Source organism: Micropterus dolomieu, linkage group LG11 (assembly GCF_021292245.1).
Source record: "Micropterus dolomieu isolate WLL.071019.BEF.003 ecotype Adirondacks linkage group LG11, ASM2129224v1, whole genome shotgun sequence".
Lineage (NCBI taxonomy): Eukaryota > Metazoa > Chordata > Actinopteri > Centrarchiformes > Centrarchidae > Micropterus > Micropterus dolomieu.
Genome location: NC_060160.1, coordinates 29,941,949 through 29,965,488, shown reverse-complemented (window position 1 = coordinate 29,965,488; position 23,540 = coordinate 29,941,949). Strand labels below are relative to the sequence as shown.

The 23,540-nt window shown below is 40.9% G+C and overlaps 1 protein-coding gene across 1 annotated transcript; it reads right to left on the bottom strand.

The window, feature by feature from the left end:
* Positions 1-4,102: 4,102 nt before the first annotated feature.
* On the bottom strand, positions 4,103-23,059 carry daam1a (dishevelled associated activator of morphogenesis 1a). The gene is given in 25 exon segments (XM_046061924.1): positions 4,103-4,445; positions 4,765-4,935; positions 5,314-5,448; positions 5,625-5,685; positions 5,987-6,094; positions 6,453-6,621; positions 6,847-6,935; positions 7,399-7,505; positions 7,780-7,864; positions 8,362-8,467; positions 8,855-8,990; positions 15,011-15,274; positions 15,500-15,687; positions 17,282-17,340; positions 17,854-17,992; positions 18,096-18,213; positions 18,598-18,664; positions 18,775-18,878; positions 19,755-19,865; positions 20,426-20,539; positions 20,935-21,154; positions 21,269-21,363; positions 21,754-21,825; positions 22,664-22,753; positions 22,874-23,059. Coding segments are annotated over 25 exon segments (3,204 nt in total). The 3' UTR covers positions 4,103-4,235.
* Positions 23,060-23,540: the final 481 nt, after the last annotated feature.

The window sequence follows — 23,540 nt, the reverse complement described above, 5'->3', positions numbered from 1 at the left end:
TGGAGGAGAGTTAAAAGTGTTTTGCAGTGAAAAGTAGCTGCCTGCTCTCATTGGCTGGAAGAGGATGTCGAGTTGGCCGATTCTTCCAGATATTTGGCATGCTAGATATCTGGCAGACGTCTGCGATGTGTCAGAAATGTGTCAGGGAGCCGTTTTGATGCGTTGTTGTGCATTTCACACATAACAACTGGCGCCCGCCGATCGACCGCTGATTTACTCCTGATCACAGCCTGGCGGTCACTGAGCTCGCCGAGCGGAAAATCGGGCTAAAAATCGTGTAGTGTGAGCTAGGATTTAAAGGCACTATAAACAGCCATCTGGCAGCTTGTTGTAAAACTAATTGTTATTTGTTTAATATTGCCACACGGACATTCGTGCAAGATGCCCTTCTTCGCCATATTTAGCTTTTAAAATTAATTATGTCAATTAACAATTCTAATTCCAATAATTAACCCCACCTGTGTATTTTTTATTATTACTACAGTAAGGTTGCAGCACCCAGTTTTCAAGGTCCCATCTTGAGTTGAGCGTGTTGTCTTCTTTTTGATTTTTTTTTTGAAACCGTAGCGTTATTTTGGCAAGCCCATTTGGTGTCCGCAATTAATTGTTGACTCAGTGACTATGATAATTAATTCTAACCGGCACATTCATTAAACTTCAAAAGATTATGAAAGCATGTTGATATGATCAGTGTCCCTAGCTAATCCAGTCTGCATGTCGAAGTGTCCTTGGGCAAGATACTGAACCCCAAATTGCTCCCTGTGTGTGAATGATTAGTTTCTGGTGCGATGAGCAGTTGGCATGGTAGCTTCTGCCATCAGTGTATGAACGTGTGTGAATACGATGAATGTGACGTAGTATAAAAGCATTTTAAGTGGTCGCAAGACTAGAAACTCCAACCTGCCACTCTGATGTGAAAAGATGTCCCTTACCAAGCCTACAACTAAGTAGGTAAACTGATTAACTTACCGGATTGTCTCGTGTCTGCTTCTGGGTTCATTACACCAGTCCTGCATGAACCCAGCAGATCTGGATACAGTCCGGCTAGAAATAACTAATCAGGTCACTTTGTTGGGCCTGCACAGTCAAGTTCTTCAGCGAGTTATGGAGGGACTTAAAAACCTCTACACCATGGTTGCCACTCTACAAACTCAACTTACCACCGCCATCGCCACTCCTGCACCGCACCAACATCCATACCAGCATTGGCTCAAGAGCCAGCCCCCCAGCCAAACCGGTAACCGGGGGTTCCTAGCTTGAACGGTACAATGGTAATTTCAACATTGTCAGCGTTTTCTAATGCAGTGTGATTTGGTGTTCTATCAGAAGCCAGGACCGAACTAAGGCTTACTACGGGGATAAGCACTGAAGTGGGCATCTGCAGTTTGGGAGAGACAGTCATCATCTACGTCTTCTTATGCTATGTTCTATGTAAGCTCTGCAAGGTATTTGACCATCTGGGTAGATGCGTCTATGAGATTGCTTTCTCTCAGTGTGGCTGAGTTTGCCACTTGAGTATTGTACACTGTCAGTGAGAAGTGGCTGGAACTAGGTGTCCGTGCAAGCAGTCTTCACTAAAGGATTGAGTGAGTCAATAAAAGAGGACATGATTTCCTATCCTGAACCTACTGATTTGTAAATGTTCTCCCTGGCTATCCACATTGACAACCGGCTCCAGGAACAGAGGAGAGAACGGCGACAACTTTAGAGCAGTGATGTCTCTCCGTCTCAGCTGACTGGAGCGGTAGGAGGAACCATCTGGAGGTGAGCCCATGCAGCTGAGTCGCTACTGTTTGGATCCTGAGGAGCGGCAGCGCTGCATCACTCGTCACTTCCTGGCCTCCTGCCCAAACCATCCATCAAACAGGCAGACTTGCTAGGAGGGAGGAGAGTCCTACCGAGTCATGCAGCAGTTCAAGTTAAGCCAAGGATACTTTTATTAAAGATTCTCTAGAGGCTGGCATCATCTTCTTCTTCGTGGGAAAGAAGGGTGGCTCCTTAAGACCCTGCATTGACTACAGTGGACTGAATAATATCACAGGAAAGAACAAACACCTGTTACCACTCATGGCCTCTGCTTTTGACTCTCTCTAGGGGGCTACTGTGTTCACTAAACTGGATCTCTGGATCAAGGATTTGGATGAGTGACAGAAAATGCATGCCTCCAAGTTGTTCTCCCTCTTTTGCTAGTCAGAAAGAGATTGGAGGCAGAGATAAGAGCATGGAGAGGCAGTAGCCTATGTGCAGAGACATGAGTGCACTCCTGAAACAGTTTTCATGGTAGCATCATCACTGAAAAATATAACTGATCTCTGGCAGCTACCTACCTGTCTTGCATGCAGTTAAATTCCAATAATAGTAGTGATTCCTCAAAACTTAATCAGCTCAGTCAGTGTTCTGGTGAAGGGAAAGATCAAAGAGGACAACAGAAGGTGACAAAGTGATTTCACGATTCCTTGGAAAAGTATTTAGTATTTTTGAACTACAAAAATACAATAGTTCATTTTGATACATGGCGTGGCAGCTGTATTTTGTAGTTTATTGATTATTATTTATTGATACACTTTAAATTAAATTACACTTAAAAGTATTTGGTATCTTTAAATCATTAAACCAGAGGTGTAAAAACTTACAAGGCATATTATAAACACCATCATTTACATAACATAATCTACCTGAGAACATACATTATAGGTTTGTTGTTGGTTACTTACAATGCTTAACAATAAAACACTTACAATCAGTCAAAGAAGACTGAGTTAGTTTTGGAAAAATCTTTTTCAGTTATTACACCAGGACAAATATTACTGTGTTCTGCTTCAGGTCAATCCATTTAAATACATTCATTAAGTTAGATACTGTAAATGACATTGTTAGAGAATGAATCTTTAGACACAGCTCCAGCGTCTGCTGTTGTCTGTACCACCGACACATTGAAAAGGTTGAACTTTATCTGAAGAAACTTTGAGACAAGACACAAACAAAAAAACACAAAAAAACAAAACAAAACCACATTTCATTCGGTCTAATCTATTCATTATTAGCCACATCAGAAATCGTGGTCAGTTATATATAATTTTCTACTGTGCAAAATATCCTGCAGATAAATGTTGGACAGAAAAAGCCAAACATACTTTAAGTCAACCATTCATTCTCTGTGATGTAGACAGCAGCCACTCTTATAACACACACAACTAAAAGAGTTTTTTTCACATAAAAACTAGAGTAGTGCAAGTTGAATTTATACAGGAAAACTTTGTGGTCTCTTTGTTTCATCAACTGCAATTTGTTTGCGAAATACACATCTTTACTTACTGTTCGAGATTTAGATTAGAATTGTAGGTTCAGTCTCATGTCTGTGTGGTGACTATGGAGATTGTGTTACCCTTGGACATACCCACACTAGCTGTTTCAAGCTAAGCTAACTAACTGCTGGCAGGAGCTTCATATATGTATTCAGGCCATAGAGGCTTGAAAGCAAATAAGTGTATTTCCCAAAATGATAGACTTGTCCTCAATGTCATTACGCATGTGCATTATGCGTGCATCCTTAAAATAGATATGTATATTTCTACAGTGCATAACTCGCATAAATCCAGTGCCATTAATACATATGCATACATTTAGTGAGCTATGACATAACTCCTACTGATGTGCCTTTTTCCATCTAAATGTCCTGTATCTGAAACCAGATGGGAGTAGAGTGAAAAATGGGATGAGGGGGTGTCCAGGGTCATGTGCTGTGGTGAGTGCCATGACTGAGTGATGGCCTGAGAGGTTGGGGGTTGGAAGACTGCTGATTTTGGAAGCAGTGTGCGTAGTATGCTATATGTTGTTCTACTGAAAAAACAAATTCAGTTTTTTATGTTGGACAGAGTGATGTCTTTACAGTAAGGTAAAATGAATGTTGAACTATTCCCTTATGAACCTTATGAAAGCGTAAAACAAGACAGTTCTCATGACAAATGGCTTAAAGATGAGCAACCAATAGTCTTAGTGCATGGTAGCACAATGAAGGGCCAAAGTACATAAATGGTTGTACTGTTTCTATATACTGTATATACATATATGTATAGGTATCTTTATGTACTCTGTACACAAACTTGCCCCATGAACCATTATGTGGATTTAAGCGAAGATAACTCCACGCCCACAACAGTGTTACTAAGACTTTCATGTGTTTCAGCAGTGCTTTAACAGTCCCAGTGAAGTGCTGCTGTCCATGAAGTGTCCTGCTACTGGTTTAGTTTCGTTACTGGTCTCTCCCGGCTGTTGTCGAACATGTTATTTCTCCGCTGTTTTCCACGGTTCATTTTGGACAGATCTTTATCAAACACCTCTCCAGAGCGCAGAGCAGACACCAAGTCATCAAACTCCCCATCTTCATTTGTCTCTTCTTGATTTGTTTTGGCTTTCCTCGCCTTCTGCTCCCTGTCTCTCTTCAGCTGGAGAGGAGAGTGAGATCATGACAGGAGAGGATGGATGGCTAGGGTTCATTTAACATCTTTACCAGACATTTATTCATGAATGAGGTGTATCAGTATATGGAAATGGGGAAAGCGGGTAGGCAATGTCAGTTGTTGTGCAATCTTCTATTGAATGTAAATTCAAATGCAAAGGATTGAATAATTTTCATTTACCTAATTTGTAACAGACACCTGCTTCAGAACAATTGAAATACAGTATGTACCATTTCAAATGAATGCTTTTCACACGTCTGCCTACAGTAAATCTCTCTTATCTGAGCTGATATTGTCTTCTAACCTGTGACTCCATGAGGGCCCGTCTCTCCTCTTCCTCCTTGCGACGGGCCAGGTTCTCGTTGTCCGATTTGGCCTCTGAGAAAGCTGTGAGGAAAGTGTCGAAGATCCCAAAGAACTCATCCGGCTGCAGGTTGGACAGGTCTTCTCCAAAGTGTCTCAGTGCCTTTCCAAACTTCAACAACAGACATAATTTGTTAATTTGCTTCACTCTTGTGGTCAAGGCTACAGATTCACTTTCTATACTATGTGGAAGCACATTTAAGCTCAGTGCTTGTTTGTTTGTTATACACGAGGACAAACCACAGTGCTCTCGTGACAGAAAGATTTGGCCTAGAAATAGATGCTGTAACGTAATATGAAGGCAAACATGAATATTAATAGGCAACCCATTGACATATCTTCACATCAGCAGTTTGAAAAGCTATTTCCAGGAGTGGTTACCAGTTACTCAACCTATTACCACAATGAGACTGCTGTTATGATGAAGTGTTTGAATGCAGGAGCAGAAAATGGACAAAATTGATGTGAACAGTATCTGTTGCCCACTCACCACTTCTTTGGCCTCACTGAGTGACTCCTCTACATCAGAGAAGCTGAAAGAGGCCACAGTGATGAATTGACTGACCACAGGGACAAACCTATCTGCAGGGCCCTCAGGGGACTGAGCCTGCTGGTATTTCAGCTCCTGGAGAGGGACAAACACACATCAGACAGAGATACATGCAGTTAGATGTACAGATACAGACACACTGATTTCAAATATGCAAGTATTTGTTATTCCCAACGGATAAACAGGTCGCTGGGCGATTAATCATACTGAATACGGAACTGACTTTGAATCACTCTACTGAGCTTACTCACCACCTCAACACTCTTTAGGCCAGATCTCAGATTGCCAATGTCCTTCTCCAAATCTGTCATACTGGAGAGATAGTGAAAGAGGCAGATAGACACATGGGAGGGTAGAGGTAATGATTAACATGACAGTCAGTCATTGCCAGCTGCATTAAACTAATAAACCTTTCTTAGACTGGAACAGTTTCTTGGATCCAGTCTCCATCCCAGTGTTGTTCTACACTACTTGTATACTTGGTTTAAAAGTTGAGACGGTTAAATATCCTGCTTTTATAAATATGACTTTACAAGGTGCCCAATATATTTTGAACAAATCATTCCACATTTACAGCCACTGACAAAAAGTCTGTGTGTCTGTACGTACTTACTTGACTTTAGCAGCTTCTGGTACATGTTGTAGCTCTTCATTGAAAGCTGCCACCTTAGGGTACTTCTTTTCCAGTACAGTGATCAGGTAGTGGAGCAGAGTGACGTTTCTACAAACACACCACATTCATTTAACAATGAACCATTTATCACTTCTCAGCGGCTTTCAGAAGAAATAACTCAACTTGCAAATAGGCTTTTCTTCACAGGAGGTATTTTGACTGGTCATACACTAATAGTAGGAAAACAAATGTGTTACTAATAACAAAATAGATCTGTTCTATTCAAGTGTCCCAGTAAGCCATGACAGTGTGACAGTGAGTCAGAATAAACAATACCAGGACACTGAAAATAAATTCAGCCATAATTCACTGTATTATTTAAAGCAGTACTTTTCCTACAGTCACATGTTAAAATGTCTTCTGTGAAAAAGTCCTATAATGTAGATAGCCTTGTTGTGAACTGTACTTGTCAGTGCTTGACTTGGTGTCAGCTATCTTGTTGAGACTGGATAATTTAAATCCATAGGCATTTCCTCGTTGTCCTTTGTTCATATAGTTCCCAAAGGCCAGAACCACCTCCAGGAGCTGCCGCAGGTTCCCACTCTGAGTCACCTCCCTGGATGCCAGACTCAGAGCTGAAACCACAGAGACAAGGAGGGAATGTCATACATGTGACAGACAATCAATATTGTAATATATGATATCTTATAATATCTTCAGCAGGGGATCCAAAACAGAGCTTAAAGACACTTATAGAGAGATATGCATTTATCCAAATGAATTCATATGTAACCCTCTCAAACATTTACTGTCCATTTATCCGATGCGAACTACTGATGATTTGAGACAGAAAAGAATACCTTTGATTTTAAGTTTCACCTCAGCCACTCTCTCAGCAAACTTCTTCTTGAAGTAGAGAGACTGCAGTCTCTGTTGGTAGTGGTTAATGCTGAGTGAGAAAAAGAAAATTGTGAGTGGATCCAAATTGTCTCTACAGAGTCACTGGCAACTGTACCAGCAGGAAGCGATAGAGCAATATTTGGTATATCACTTGATGTAAATCCCTATTTCATTAAATCTGAACACACAAATATACTTCTACTTCATACTGTAAAGTCTGCACATTCCCTGGTCAATATTTTCCACATTCCTGCACAAACTATAAACTACAGTTCTTGACTTTTGTAGTGCTTATTTTTTAAAATCTTAATCTATTTATTGTTATACACCAAAATACCAATACAAATTCTGTGTTTGTATAAACCTCCTTGGCAATAAACCCAATTCTGATTCTGACACAGGATCGACTGAGGAGTTAAACAAGTACGGTCTCTCTCACGTGTTCTTGCTGAGAAACTGCCATGTCGACATATCCAGGCTTGCTGTGTGTGGGGGGTTTTGTGTGCGTGTACCTGCTCATGTCATACAGGAAGCGGTCTGCTTTGGCCATACGTTCCAACTCATGCTTGTGTTCTTCTAACAGTTCAATGTCACTCTTCTCAGGAACAAACTTCAGAAGCTTTACACACAGACAAATACACACAAACTATCATACGTGCATTTGATTTGAAAAGTTCTTTATGTAACTATTTATCACACATGAATGAGCCCAAAATAGATAAGAATGTTTCAGCAGACATGCATCACTGTTGCCGAACTGATCCAATATTATCCCAAATCCAAAAGGTGAATTACGTTGCTAAAATCTTTTTGAATAAATCATGGTACATGTCATTTTTAGTATGTCCATTGTGTCTTCAGTCTGTGTTATGTGTATGTGTATGTCTTGGCACCTGCTCCAGCATGTCTTTAGGTAGGTCCTCCTGTTCATCCATGGTCAGGATGGCGTGGCGGATCTCCTCATTGGTCAGCTTCAGCCTGTGACACAAATTTAGATTAAAAAATATTCATATCATACTAAAAATGACAGCTCAAAAACCCTATGCCGGGGTAGCAAGCAGCGGACTGTGGGCCAAATCTGATGATTTGACAACTGCCATCATATACGCCATAGACCATATACAGGGCGGCTGTGGCTCAGGAAGTAGAGCGGGTTGGCTGTTAATCGGAAGGTTGGCGGTTCAGAATCTTAATTCTTTGTGGCATACTTTCAACAAAGTGTTGGAAACATTCCTCAGAGACTTTGGTCCTTATTAACATGACAGCATCATGCAGTTGCAGCAGATTTGTTGGCTGCAAATCCACAATGCAAATCTCCTGTTCCACTTCTCCTTTTTTTTTATTTTTCGGGCCATTCTCTGTAAATCCTAGAGATGGTTATGTGTGAAAATCCCAGTAGATCAGCAGTTTCTGAAATACCTCCAACAGCAACAGTTAATTGTACTGTATTACTGACATCCTACAGAGGCTTTTACCGTGAGAGGAGAATGTTACAGTTCTGTGCTCGGCGACCATCGATTACTGACAGCTCCTTGACTTTCTTAGAAAAAGTATGGTCATCTTCAGCATCCTTCTGTTAATACATAAAAAAGTATTAGAATGCAACAAAATACAGTACAATTGTATAAACAATACAACATTGAGACATATTGTTTATCACTAGGAAGTGTAAAAATACTGATAAACTTGAGAAAAGCATCTAAAAAATGACTGGCACCCACAACTGCTCTTGGCTCTTGAATGAGTCTTCTCTTGTGCCTGAGTGCATATCTTGGACGGTATGAAATGGAGAATAGGTATACCAAAAAAAAGGTCTTGACAATTTAACTAGTAAATTCAACTAAAAGACATGTATACATGGATGAATAAATGTGCCAATGACACAAAGAATTATTGAACATAAAATTAAATGCAAGCAAGAAAATTACTGAGAATGAGTGTTACCGAAGGGAAGGCAGGGATGTTATATGTTTAGTGTTAGGGTGGAATATGTTACTTGTGGCTTCTGGTAAGCCGAGAAGATCCTCTGGAACTCTTCTAGATCCAGAACTTCAAACACCCTGAGATCATCGATGTCTTTCCATATGGTTCCTTCTGTCTTGCTCTGAAACAAACAATAATGCACTGATTACTGATCAGTCTGAGGTTATTCTATAGATTTGTCAGCCACAAGGTAATTGGTTACTACTGAAGACGTAAATTTGTGCTCACAAATACATAGTTTCACTTTTAAAAAAGGTTCACTAATTTCCTAAAAACAGCTGCTTACTGTAGTTCTTAACAAATGTTACTAAAACAGGAGGAAATGCATTTGTTGGGAACTATTTTCAACATCAGATGAATCCACATGTGGTTCTTGCTTGTCAGCTTTTACAGTGGAGTAATAGAAAGCATCCTGACTGGAAACATCACTAACATGGGATGTGCACGGCCCAGGACCAGAGGGCTCTGCAGCGGGTGATTAAAACTGCTCAGAAGATCATTGGTACCCATCTCCTGAGCATCAGTGATATCAGTGAGGTGAGGTGTCTACAGAGCCCAAAGGATACTAAAGGACAGTACCCACCCAGCCACAGCCTGTTCACACTGCTGCATTCTGGGAAGACATATAGAAGTTTCTGCTGCTGCCACACCACCTGACTGCAGAGCAGGTTCTTCTCCCAGGTTATGAGATTCTTAAATTCAAATAACCTCAGCACTGCAACATGCAATATATTTCTGTTTATTCAAATTCTCTCTCAATTCAAAAAACTTGACTGTCCAACACATAATGATAAAAAATTGTCTTAGGTTAGGGGCTCACATACAACAGAAAACATAGACATAAATAAGAGCAGGAGTGCAAATCTGCATTAAAAAATTAGTCTCAGTTTATTTGGCCTTGTTTAAAATGGATATTGCAGTGGGAATGAAAGAGTTTGTGTGGGTTCTTTTTTTGGCCTTAGGTGCTCTGTTGGGTGGCCTTATAGAAGTAGCTGAAAGGAGTGTGAAGGGTTCTTAGTGATGGAGTCTGCCTTTCTTTTTACTGCGTGACTGTAAATGTCTAACAGCTGGGTTTGAGTTGTTTGCAGGTAATGTCATATGTGTATGTGGAGAAAGGATGGGTGACAAGACATCACTGGATTGAAGACAATTTACTCTGACATGTTGGGGTCTGTCCTTTAAAAAATCATAAATCCATATAACCAGTGTTGTGTTGACTTGTAGTCCATGGGGGTGGTGCAGAAGTGTGTTTGTGTTTACTGTATTAAAGAGGTTAGTATTATGCTCATTTTCAGGTTCAAAATCTTATTTAGGGGTTGTACCCGAACAGCTTTACATGGTTTATTTTTCAAAAAGCACCATATTTTTTATCGTACTGCACATTGCTGCTGCTCCTCTTTTGTTGTTGGGAGTTGCACATGCGCAGTTCCTAGTGAAGGACTACTAGTCAATCAGAAGCAGAGTAGGGCGGGTCAGTGAGAAGCCTGTACACACGGCTTGGGTTCAGCTGTATATGTTCCCCTTTCCAGCTTAGCAACATGAACTGGAGCAAGAGTTTCAGAGTGGTGAGTTATTAATCTGTAACAAAAGTATCTTCATCCATAAAGTTATAACTGAGCTCTGTCTCTACATCACAAGAACAACTTTATGTCCACTGACTGCCTGGAGGGTAGCTAGTGTTTGGAAGGGAGAGGAGAGCTGTGTGCTGCAGCTCAGTGTTTTTCCACCAGTGTTTTTGAGGGCGTGTCGGAGTAGTTGCTTGGAGAGTGTTACATGACGCGGATATGGCTTTCATCCCTATGACTTCAAAGGGAAACGGCTGTAATACAAACGAGCTGTTCAGCAGTTCAGGGCAGAGTTTTCTGTGGGAGATGGGAACTCTCTTTGGGCTGGACTTTGGGCTTGCACAAAAAAGATATATATCTAAATAAAGGAGAGGGAAAAGCCAAAAAGCATAATACCACCTCTTTAAAAGCAGATGAAAAGTCCATGAATAAAATCCTGGGACATAGGCAAGAATTACAGAGAAAACACTATGATGTTAGACAATACATGTGTCTGAATATCTGAACCAAGATGTCATGTAACTGTGAGCTCCAAAAATGTAATTTAAATCAGCAACAGAAGTCAGTTGTGTGAACTCGCGAATTAAATAGTGAGGATGAAACGATATTTTTGTAGTGCTGTGCGCAGCCATTCTCTCGAACTGTAAAGTAGTGTCCCAGTCAAAATATATGAATGTAAATGTGTCTAATGTTGTGCATATATATTTTCCATAAAGCATTTGTAATCATTTTATTGATGTAAGTATTATATTATATACTTTGAGTTTTAAAGTGTGTTCCACAAGTTGAATCATTTCACCATTATTTGTGCTCTAACAAAAAGACAACTATTATAAGCAGTTTACACTCAGTTATTAATAATTCCAAAAGCAAAAGCCTGAAAGAGATAAGAGTGCAGGTGATGTGTGGAGGAGGCGATGTTAGGATTGAAAGTATATGCAGCTAAATGACAGGCATATGCCACTGGAAAAAAGGGAGTATGACCATCAATGAGAGATAATGAGTATTTCGTGCCAAGAATAGTAGCTTCAAGGAGCCGTTCTGACAGATAATGGCCATCATCTGCCAAGAAAAGCCACCTGCAAGAGATTTTGTACCAAGAACGATAAATGAAAGGGCCACTTTGGAAACCCTAGAAGTCCAAGCCCTTAGAGAGTGAAAAGTCAGTAAACGTTTAAGAATAATGATAAAATGGATTGCAGTAGGGTCTTTTGAGCTCCATGGTTGATTTAAAATGATTGTGAGACTAGAAAAACATGTTAACCTTTTTGAAATATAATCTTATTTGTTTAAGTTTTAATGGTGTCAAATTATGCATATATGTGTTTTAAAAAGGTACGATTTGACCTTTTCGTGGTTCTAATGGTGAATTTAAGAACTAGAGCATTTAAAAAATATAAAAACCATATTGTTACAAAGATTTATAGTTAAACATAGTTAAATTTGATAAAACATAAGTAGAATGATTAATAAAGTGAATTAGTACACTAAAGTGGCCACCAGATGGCAGTAGAGGATAAGAAATCCACCATCGGCACTAGCCAGAAAGAGTGCAGTCAGCGAACATAGAGGGAAAAGATTTTGGAGTGGAAAAGTACCCCAGTAGAAGGTTCCAAAAAATTAAGAACATATTTGGGGAAAAAGATGGGAATCAAAGGCATTATTGAACAAAGACACTGCCTAAGATTGAGGATTCTAAAAGATGGTGTTCGCTGACTGCACATTCAGTTCATCCTGAACTGATGCCTGCTAGGATGTAACAAGAAATTTTGTCTTTTATTGGAATAAAAACTTTTTTGCACTGATTTTTGACTGTCTCCAGAGAAGTTGGACTACAACTTATTGACTATCTTAGCAAGTTCCTCAAAGTGGTGAAGACTTGTTGGGTTTTTAGCTGGTCTAGCCCAGACTTAGTCTCCATCACTATAATGTTCTCAGACAACCACATTTCAGTGAAACAAAACATGCTTGTGTTCCGGTAAACAGAGTCAAATTTAACCAGTGCAGAAAGTTCATCCATTTTATTTAGTAGTGAGCGCACATCCGAAAAATTGGTTATCGTCTCTGCAAACTGTTGCATTTCTCGGAATGATGATGCTGGTATTTTCCAGGAAGTGTGTCGTAGCTCCAAAACGTCATCTCAGGCATAGGTGGGTGTACCTGGACTCCTGAAATCCCATCCATTGTCAACCGCTTTTCCTGTGTACAGGGTCGCAGGGCGCTGGAGCCAATCCCAGCTGACATCAGGCGAAAGGCGGGGTACACCCTGGATAGGTCGCCAGTCCATCGCAGGGCCACACAGACAGACAACCACTCACACTCACACCTAAGGACAATTTAGGGTCACCAATCAACCTAGTCGGCATGTCTTTGGACGATGGGAGGAAGCCGGAGCACCCGGAGAGAACCCATGCAGACACGGGGAGAACATGCAAACCCCACACAGAAACGTCTCGGGTTACGTATGTAACCCTTGTTCCCCGAAAAGGGGAACGAGACACTGCGTCGGTGACGACACTATGGAAACGCCTCTGGACGTGGCAGGGCTGAACTATGAATGAAACTACTCAAATCCTATTGGTGTTACTAGAACGGTAGTGTGTGACGGCGTAACCGGAGGGGGTATATAAGCACGCCGGCACATAGGACACATTAGCCCTTTCTATAGAAGCAAGGCACTCCAGGCGGGGTGAGGTGTGGTGGACCGACGAAGTGTCTCGTTCCCCTACTCGGGGAACAAGGGTTACATACGTAACCCGAGACGTTCCCCTTCGAGGGAACTCAAAATGGGAACGAGATACCCACTTAGGCCGCGCCGAAACCCTGCCTGCCCCCCAGCGTGCAGAACCTGACGGCACGACTAGGAGGAGTGCGCACGGGTGCCGGGTGCAGAAGGAAGGTCCAGACTGTAAAACCGGATGAAAGTGTGAGGGGTGGCCCAGCCAGCCACATCACACAAATCCTGGAGTGACGCCCCTGCGAGGAGGGCCCTAGAAGCCGCCATGCCTCGAGTAGAGTGCGCCCTTACGGCCATAGGTGAAGGCAAACCGCGCACCTGATAGGCCAGGGAAATAGTCTGAACAATCCAGTTGCTGATGGTGTGTTTAGAAGCGGGGAGCCCAGCCTTGAGGGACCCAAAACACAACAGCAACTGGTCTGCTTTCCTCCACCGGGAGGACCTCAGAGTGTAAATACTCAGTGCTCTGACCGGGCAGAGCAGATGAAGTGTCCCGTCCTCCGCCGTCACATGAGGTGGGGGATGAAACGCCTGCAGCTCCGTGGACCCTGCCAGTCTGGCCGGAACCTTAGGGACCGGGGTGCAGGATGGCACTGACCCTCCCCGGGTAAACTCCAGGCATCGGGGAGAAACCGAAAGTGCCTGGAGATCCCCCACCCTCCTCAGAGAGGTGATAGCAAGGAGAAAGGTCATCTTAAGGGTCAGGTGCTTGGCCTCAGCCGACTCCAGGGGTTCGAAGGGGGCCTCATCTAGCGCTTCGAGAACCACCGCCAGGTCCCAGGTGGGAACCCTGGAACGAGTCACGGGTCTCATCCTCCGGGCTCCACGGAGGAAGCGCACGACCAGTGGAAGCCTCCCCAAGGGCCCATGACTCAGAGGGGCGTGGAATGCTGCAATGGCAGCCACATACACTTTGAGCGTGGACGGGGAGAGGCCCACGGAGAAACAGTGCTGGAGGAACTCCAGTATCACAATTACCGAGCAGGTAACTGGGTCCACCGCCCGTTCTCTGCACCAGGTGGTGAACACATTCCACTTTAGGCCGTACATCCGTATATATATGTACATATTGTCTGGGAACTACAAATGGCATTTCAATTTACAACCCTGTTATAATTATGACAATTAAATGTACCTTGTACCTTTAAGTTTTCTTTAAAACAATATTGTTATCTCTCAGTATGGACTGACTGAGATTGACTGACCTGACTGTGATTCTGTAAGGACTGAACATGACTTGTATTCTTTGTCATTATATAGATTTTCAGGATTATATTGAAAATGTTTACTGCATACATAACCCGTCACAGAGTGGGTAAAAAGGCCTGCTGATGATGATAACGACATGTTAATGTAGGTGGAGTGTCCAGAGAAGAATTCCAGCTGATGGCCAGGTAATGTTGCTGATTTAAATTACATTTTTGGAGCTCACAGTTACATGACATCTTGGTTCAGATATTCAGACACCTGTATTGTCTAACATCATAGTGTTTTCTCTGTAAACACTGATTTGACAATGTAGGAGACAAATGTTCTTACTTTTAAAATGACTTCATGAGTGTTGTTACCTACACCAGAAGCCCTCAGGTAACTCTGATGAGGTTCATGATATCAGTATATTACCATTACCTTACCATTGTCTTATTACTGACAGCTTTGCACAGACAGCCGCTGGTCTACAGCCAGCATAGTGCTGGATGACACTGCTGTAAAACTAGAAGCCTTAGTCGTTTTATATGACTGAGGAGAAGTAATAGTAACAATTGTAATAGTAGTAGCAGTACTGCAGTAGTAAATGCAGTATGTGTAATAGTACAATAACAGCAGTAGAAAGTGTACCTCTGGCAGTTTGCTCCAGTTTAATGACTTCAGTGGGTTGGATGGTTGAGGAATATTCTTCTTCTGGGTTGTTCCTAGTGGAGCTCCTGGAGGAGGAGGTGGGGCAAATGGAGCCATGCCAAAAGCTGGTGGGCCTCCTGGAGGAGGAGGTGGTGGAGGAGGTGGTGGAGGAGGAGGGGGAGGAGGTGGAGGGATGGATGGGACAGGACCAGCAGAAACTAAACCACCAGAAGTTATTGGAGGTCCTCCGGGGACACTAGAGGCCTAACAGAAGAACAGAGGAGACGATAACGTTATCAAACAAAAATGGATTCATTATTAACAGACAGACGGCCGAGACATAAGCATTGTGATGCTGGAATCTTGTAGCTGTGAGAAAACGAAAAACTCTTTCCAGGTTGTAGAAGATAAATTTAAGAAAAAAGTATGTTTATATTGATGCTGTGTGTGAAACTGATCACTGAATGTATATGGTGTTAGTAAACATACTGAAGTGAGCTGCTGCAGCCGAGCAGACAACTCTGCCACTCGTAAGTTAGCTTGCTTGTGGTCATTGCTCTCTCTCTCAAGTTTGTCTTTCATCTTGCTCAGCATTGCCATCATGTCTTCTTTCTCCTTATTCTTGGCCTCACACTCCCTCTCTTTCTTTTCCAAACGCTGCTGCAAGTTCTGATGCTCTGGAGAGAAGAGAAAGTGAGACAGCTACAAACGAGTGACTTACAGGATGGTGTTCATTCTACTAACTGGAGCTGAGATATTCAAAGTATAATTAGTGATGGCAGTGCTGTTAGGACAGATGATGAGTGATGGAACAGTGCTGAAGACAACAAACAAGCACTTTCAGCATTTTTACTTATTTACCAGGACTTCGGTTCTTAGTTGCATTGGACCCTTGGACCCTGATATACCCAAGTCTAGTTTGTTTTGTTAATCACATAGTGAAATTAGCAAAGCCAAATGTAAAACTGTAAAGATCCTAAACTGTTTTGTGGTGAATTCATTTAAACAAAAGAAAAGAGAATATTAATAAAGAAAATAAATATATTATTGTAATTATTTTTCTTTTCAAATCTTTTTATTGATTTTACTCTTTTAGTGAGCAAGAAGAGTGTATACAGTTGTACAACAATCAAGTCAAGAACATGGATATGAACCTCCTATATCCTTCCAATCCCCATTCCATCAAGAGTCTGTACTATTAAACCCACCCCCAGCCCCTCACTGCTTGCTTAGCCGCACACAAGACAAAAAAAAACAATACAAACAACGGAGACAGAAAGGTACAAAAATTGGACATTGTTAAATATAAATACATACTGAGAATGTACCAGAGGAAAAATAAATAAATAAGTAAATCACTTGGGAGGGGGGCTCTAGCTATCTTGTGGGTGAATGGCAATGTAAATGCTCCGTATTTGTATAGCGCATTTCAAGTCTTTGCGACCACTCAAAGCGCTTTTACACTACATTGCATTCACCATTCACTCACATTCATTCACTGAGCCTAAGAAGCTCAAACAGACTAATATTCACTCATAACATTCTAACACCAATGGACTAGCCTCCAGGGGATTTTAGTCCTATCATCTGTTCTGCTTAGTTAGTTCTCAGTCAGTTTTGTTCTTTTTATTCTGTTTTGTATCTGTGTCTTTGCTTTGGTTTTCAGTCCTGTCTGTTGTCTTATGCGGTGGTCTATCTCTATTATTAGTCTTTTACTCTATCATTAGTTTGTAGTCTACTTTGTGCCTTTAGTGCAGTCTATTTCCTGTTTAGTTTGGTGTTGATCTGTGCCTGCCTTAGTTCCTGTCTCATTCTGTTATTATTTGATGTTTCTTTCATGCTAAGTGTCAATTGTGATCTCTACCTCATTTGTTGTTCATTTGTTTATAATCATTCTGTGTTAGTCTGTTCTGTTCTATTCAGTTATCTTAGTCTGTTCTTTCTTGTGGAGTTGCCTGTGTTTCTCAATTACTTGTCTTGTCTGTTCTGTTGCCTGTTTTCCCTCAGTCTTTGTCATTGTTATGGTTGTAGCTAGTTTTGCCTTGCCTGTTTCCTGCCTGTACTCTGTTGGTTCTGTGGATTTTGAATTATACCCGTTTTGGATTTTCTGTTGGATCACCTTATCATTATTTTGGATTATGCACTCAGCCACTCTATAGTAAGTGAGCTCGCCTTTTGTTTGTTTAATAAATCCCTGAACTGAACCAGTCAGCCTTCGTGTCCTGCATTTGGGTCCACCAACCTGCTCATCCACGCACTCAGACAACTTACCTTTTCTGATTTTATCTGCTTGTTCTTTCCATTGGATGACCTCGTTCTCCTTGACGAGCCTATAGACGCAAACACACGCGACTGAAAAACATGATTTGCATCTACTAATACCACCACACACACACACATACACACACACACACACACACACAAGTGTTGGACCCTGCATTCGTCCACAAGCTACATCTTAAGAACAATAGAACCTTTTGTGTTACAGTACAGTATCTGAAACATGTCTTTATGCTTCACTTAAAAATATCTTACTGTACTTCTTTCATGTAGTTATTTTACTCTACTATGTCAGCAGCAAGAGGTAAATGGTGCTAGGTTTAGGTTTATGGTTAACTGTTCAAATCAATGTTGGGTTGCTACAATATTACACAATATTTCTCTGATTCATTATGATTGTGTAATATTACTAATAGAACTAAAAGGATTACCATTCAGACTGCTGAGCAACCATAAACAACTGTTGGAAATGTAACTGAAATATAGTTTTTTTTGTTTGAATTAAAAACTGTAGTTAACAGCACTGATGCTCATACACCAAGTTAGGAAAGCTGGAAACTTACATGCGTACAATAGTTTTAACGTTGAAGTCCTCCAGTGGAGCGACATCAGGGTTGTCACCTTTGTCTGTCTGCAGAACCAGCTGCTGAACTATTCTGTCCAGCAGCACCCAGTACTGAAGTGTGGAACTGTTCTGCTTATCTGCAGACGGACAGACAGGAGTCAGCAGAGGAAAAAGCTGCTACCGTCATGGATCATTTTATGGTAATAAATAAAAAGGAAATAAGTAAACTGACAGTCTTACATGGCATCATGAGACAGTGCTGCAGTATAGACAGGAGATGAGGGTAAGCTTCAGTGTGGTTCAGTTTCCTCTTGATTAGCTCAAACATCTGGCTGGCACTTTTAGTTTCTATATGGACCTGAGACAACGTACCAAAAGACATCATCAGGTGTGTAACACATTACACATCTGATTTTCATATTCTATTTGACAATAAAAGAGAAATGTAATGTTGATGAGCTGCTACAAGAGTCTTTTATTATAAAGGAACACTGGAAAACTACTCTTTTGTGGTATATATTTGTTAACTACAACTTGCAATAATAATATGCTGCATGTTATTTTGATTTACAAGATATAAAATCTATAAAATTTCCTGTGGTGTGTACCAGAACTAATGAGGTTCAGTGTGTTTATCCGTGAGAGCTTGTGTTTTGGCTGGTCACTGGATCTAAAGGATGTAATATATAGAAAACAATACTGAAGCACTTGTAGAGTATAATGTTTTGTCTAAATGACTTACAACATCAAAGCGTTTGGACATCAGAAGCTCATCTTCATTCCTCAACATCTCAAAGAAGTCCAGATGTCTGAAATCAACAATACACATAACAAATGAATATGTTCCCCTGACCTCTTACTTATCATAAGTTCCATGACACAGTATTGATGCTAGCACCTTTTTGTGCACCTGATGTACCTGTCTAGGTTGTCGTTGTCATGGGAATGTAATTTGTCAATGACTGGCTGAATGCCCAACATCAGAAACTCATAGCGCAAATGGATACGGAACTCCAGACTTGTCTGAAAACACACTCACATGCACACACACAACAGGAAAATAATGTAATCAACATATCATGGAATAATATAATGTAATCATCATAGGTATCTTTTTGGTAGACAGTAGGTGGAGATAGGCCAGATGTCACTAGTGGTACAGTAGTGCAGCTACACTTGTGCCTGATCACAGTAATTTTTTCAGCTTTCCTTACAAACAGCAGAAAACATCAGGTAGTGGCATGAGTAATGTCTTTCTAGATCTATTAATCTACCAGCTCAATAGACTTCAAGAAAGCCCTCACACGGAAGAGGCTGCAGGAAAACCCTCCAACAAGGGACAACTGAATGCAGCTGTAAATAAAATAAACGGTATAGAGACATGTACCTTTACCTAAGATTTGATCAATATGTAAAACACTTGACAGAATGTACTACAGACAGTATATGTGTCTAACCCATTTTACACTGGAAGCATTCATTTTTAGCGTTAACAAATCCAAACCATCTTTCTGCAAAAGCTTGATGGATCTCATTCCTCTCTGCCACAGAGCTCTGAAAAAACTCTTATCACACATCAATGAGCCACGCCATTGCAGTGCGTTGTTTGTGAGTTGTTTTTAAAGATTTACGTCTTCAGTCGCAACCAATGTGCTTGGGGCTGAGAGCAACAGGCAGAGCAGGGAAGTCAGAAAGCAAAGAGAGATGGACTATTGTTGATAATAAGAAATAAAGAGTAATGTCTTTAAGATGGTACATGTTGAAGAAAAGAGGGTACTAACAATGTATCATATTGTATCATGCTGCATGACAAAATATCACAAGACATTTGACATCAGAAACGGATATTCAAAGCAGAGGATTTTACTTGAAGAGAGACACAGATAAATGATTCTTCACCTCTCCTGCTCCCTGGCTGAGCACAGCGTTGATGAAGGACATAATGGCAGTCTTCAGATTAACTTCATCTCTGTAACGACCTGTGGATCTATCCAAATCTGTCAGCAGGGTCTGTGCCCAGGAAAGAAAATATTCAAGTTATACATTACCATTAAAAAATCTGTTTGCATGGATAAATAGCTTTTGCTCTTCTTGTTGATAATGTCAGTTTGGCCTCCAAATTAGAAATCACTGTAAACTGTAATGTAATATGGGTACACATTTGATCTTAACAGAGAAAATTGGTGGTCAGTTAGTTTGGATGTTAAAACAAATGCTTTCCCTACTGGCTGTGGACTCAAATATGATGATACCAATCACTTTCTGCCACAAACTGATGGTCACTGGAGGATAATTCCTAATGATTTTGAAGACAAATCTTACATATTTCAAAAATTATATTTATACGAATTAAATGTAAATCTATGTCATTGTGAGCATTGGTATTATGTGTCCTGTCTTGTTTGCCGTGTTTGTCTAGTGGATTCTATATTATTAGTGATTACTGAACACCTAAAATGCATTAAAAGTGATGGCAATACCACCACGTTTTCAAGAAACTGCTTTATCCAGACTTGCATAATCCTTTACAGAAAACTGAACAAAGCACACACAAGATAACAAAAGCAGACCTGAAAGCGTGTTCTCTCCGAGGCAAATTTCTGGTAGTGCAGCATGGCTTCTAGTACTTTCTTATGGCCTCCTGGCACCAAACATACTGCACCGAGGATCTCTAACACTGCGACCTGAGGAGACAAAGAAAAATGGTCATTACAAATGAGAAGGAGAAATAATGTCATCATTATTTACTGGGACATGGTAAAGGTTTGACCGAAATGATTTATAAAAAACTTTTCAGTAACTGTTTGACTTGAGACTTGAGTACATCATTCTGATCACCCTCTCTAATATAATCTCCTTAGATCTTTGTAAAAATCAGATTATTGTCAAAAAAAAGATCACTAGAAGTATGCCACCGACCCAGCCTTTTCGGTGATCTATCCATGTATAATAGAACCTAAATTCAAACCAGCACATAAGAAACAACCACAAAGTACCTGCATTCACCAACTCCCCCACTAACAAATCTGCTTCCAAGAAAGTTCCAAAGTATCCCATGTGCTGTTTGTGTTCCACCTACTTTGGTTTTGATGTTTTCAGTGGCGAGACTCTGTGCAATGATATTAATGCTCTCACAGTGACCTAGGACATGAGCTCTGCCCTGAGAGTTGTTCATCAGAGCTTTGATGCAGCCAATCAAGGAGGTGTGGATCTGAGACTCTGCGGTCTCATAGTCCATTGACTTGAGGAAATTCAGGATACAAGACAGGCCATCCAAGTCAATAAATCGCGTCACAAACCTGGGGGAGATCGATAAGAATGGCAGCTTCACCGCAGTGCAGAGCATAATGAAAGGTAAGCTTTGGGAAATCTACATTTTCAGAATAACGAGTGTGTTAGAACTGGAATTTTACCTCATTGACTGTGTCCTCAGTGCTGTCTTTAGACCATCTACGACTGTATGTCCTCCCTGCTCTTCCTCATCCTCCAGTGCCAGCAGAGTCTTCCTCTGGGAGGAAGAAAACAATGCCCCACAATTTTTGCCTTTGGCTCTTCACTAGAACTAAATGTTGGTGGTTTATAGTGTAGGTTAGGTGCACTCTGTGATATCAGCTGATTTTAAGCTACATTAACATTAGAATTCAAAATCAAATAATATATTTATCACTGAATGTATGTATTTCCGTTATATCCATCATGAAAAATAACCAAACTCAAAGCCTCCATGTGTACAATGACTGTTGAAATAGATTTGGTATGCATTGTCATTTGAACACTGTCCTTTTGGATACTACTACAAGGGGGTAACAGTTTTAGAAATTATCAATATTTTTTACAAAGAAAATTGGCAATAAAGCAAAATCTGTCTGTCTGCGTATGGAATGAACTGGGAACTCACAGCAGCCATGGACCTGAGCTGGTCAATATAATACTCTGGCCAGCTGGTTGCTCCTTTTTTCTCCTCTGCCTCCTGGAATGCACATATATTCGGACACAAAGGTCAGGGTCATGCTAAACAAATCCATGTGTCATATGTAGACTATTAGCCTTTTTTAAATATAAACAAAGAAAATGCATACAACTACTGAAAAAGTATTATACATGATGTATGGCTAGGTATGGCACTTATATGTAAGAAGTTTGTAAAAAGTACTCAGAATGGGTGCATGATTCCAGCTGCCATGCCAAACAACTACTTGTAGGCAGATATAGCCATGAATTGTAGTACAAGACAAATGAAACTATGGACATCATGGGGATTTGAGACATCACCCACAGGTTTTTGAAAATACTTTTTTTATTTTGGTTTTCTGATTCTTGTCAGTTTGTCACTTATGGAGACAGAAAAATCTATTTGGTGGAAAGGCAGGAAGCCTTAGTAGAGCTGAAGGGGGACTAGCAAACAGTAAACACGGATTTTATTGGCTGAAACATCTATTTTTTGCTTGAATCAGTAAATGGCCACATTTACATAACGCTTTCATCCGAAGTGTTTTAGTGGCTCATTCACCCATTCACTTGATAGCAGGGTCCATGCAGGGTGCTGGCCAACCATCGAGGGCAGTTTGGGGTCCAGTGTCTTGCCTAAGGACACTTCAACATGGGGGACAGGAGGAGGTGTTTTTGAGCAGCCAACCCTGTGATCAGAGGACAACCAGCTCTACCTCCTGAGCCCCAGCCACCCCAGTAGTAATAGTTCGTTTGAGGCATATGAAACTCGTAAGTGATGGCAACAAGCAACTTCCCAGGAGCTCAATACACTGCCAACACAGATATGTTGGCTGTTGTGTATATATATATATTATTACCATTTTCTTACTACAGTAGATCTGCCATTTTTTCTCTGCTGGCAAAGCAAACATGTCTGCTCTGTGCTCCTCTGTGAGGTCCAGTTCATCCTGGGACAGAGGAAAGAAAAGATAGAAAGGGAAGAGATGAAGGCATGGTTGTCTGAAGGCACATACTGTAGAAATACCCGGTGTTCAGAAGAGGAACACTTACTCTGGTCTTGTACTCACCACCAGCTCAATGAACATGGAGTCCAGCTCTTGAAGGGGGGGCATAGGCAGAGTGGGCTCCAGTACAGCCACAGTGTTGATGTTGTCATGGCAGTAGGTGATCTCTGGTTGGTCACTTCCTTTGAAACAGCAAGAAAATAGAGACGATAGGCCACGCCCCTGGGGCTGCTTCACCTGGGATGCCATGGTTACAGCAGGGACCTCACCAGAAGTATTGACTAAAGAGGAGGACAGAAAGTATCAATCAAAATGTACTCCATCCTCTGGTACTGATCTTGATGCATACTGAGCCAATCAAGCAAATACTACATGTGCTTGATTTTTGAATGAACTATTGATAAGCTGCTCAATTACGTAAAACATTAAACCAGATTGAGGACAACGGTGAGACAGCACCGAAATGAAATGAAGAAAATGAAAAGTATGCAATTAAATGATAAGTTAATTTAAAGGAAAAAAACTTTCTTTAATGGCCCCCCTGTTGTGACACCTGCCCATATATATATATATATATATTACCAATATAACATTTCAATATAAATCATGCATTATATTGAAGCATTATATTGTCTGAAGAATTAAACGTATGAAGACTTAGGCTAACTATTTTTCTTTAATGCCTTTGTTACGTGATCCCCCTGTGTATGTAGTTGTGTCATGTTCCATT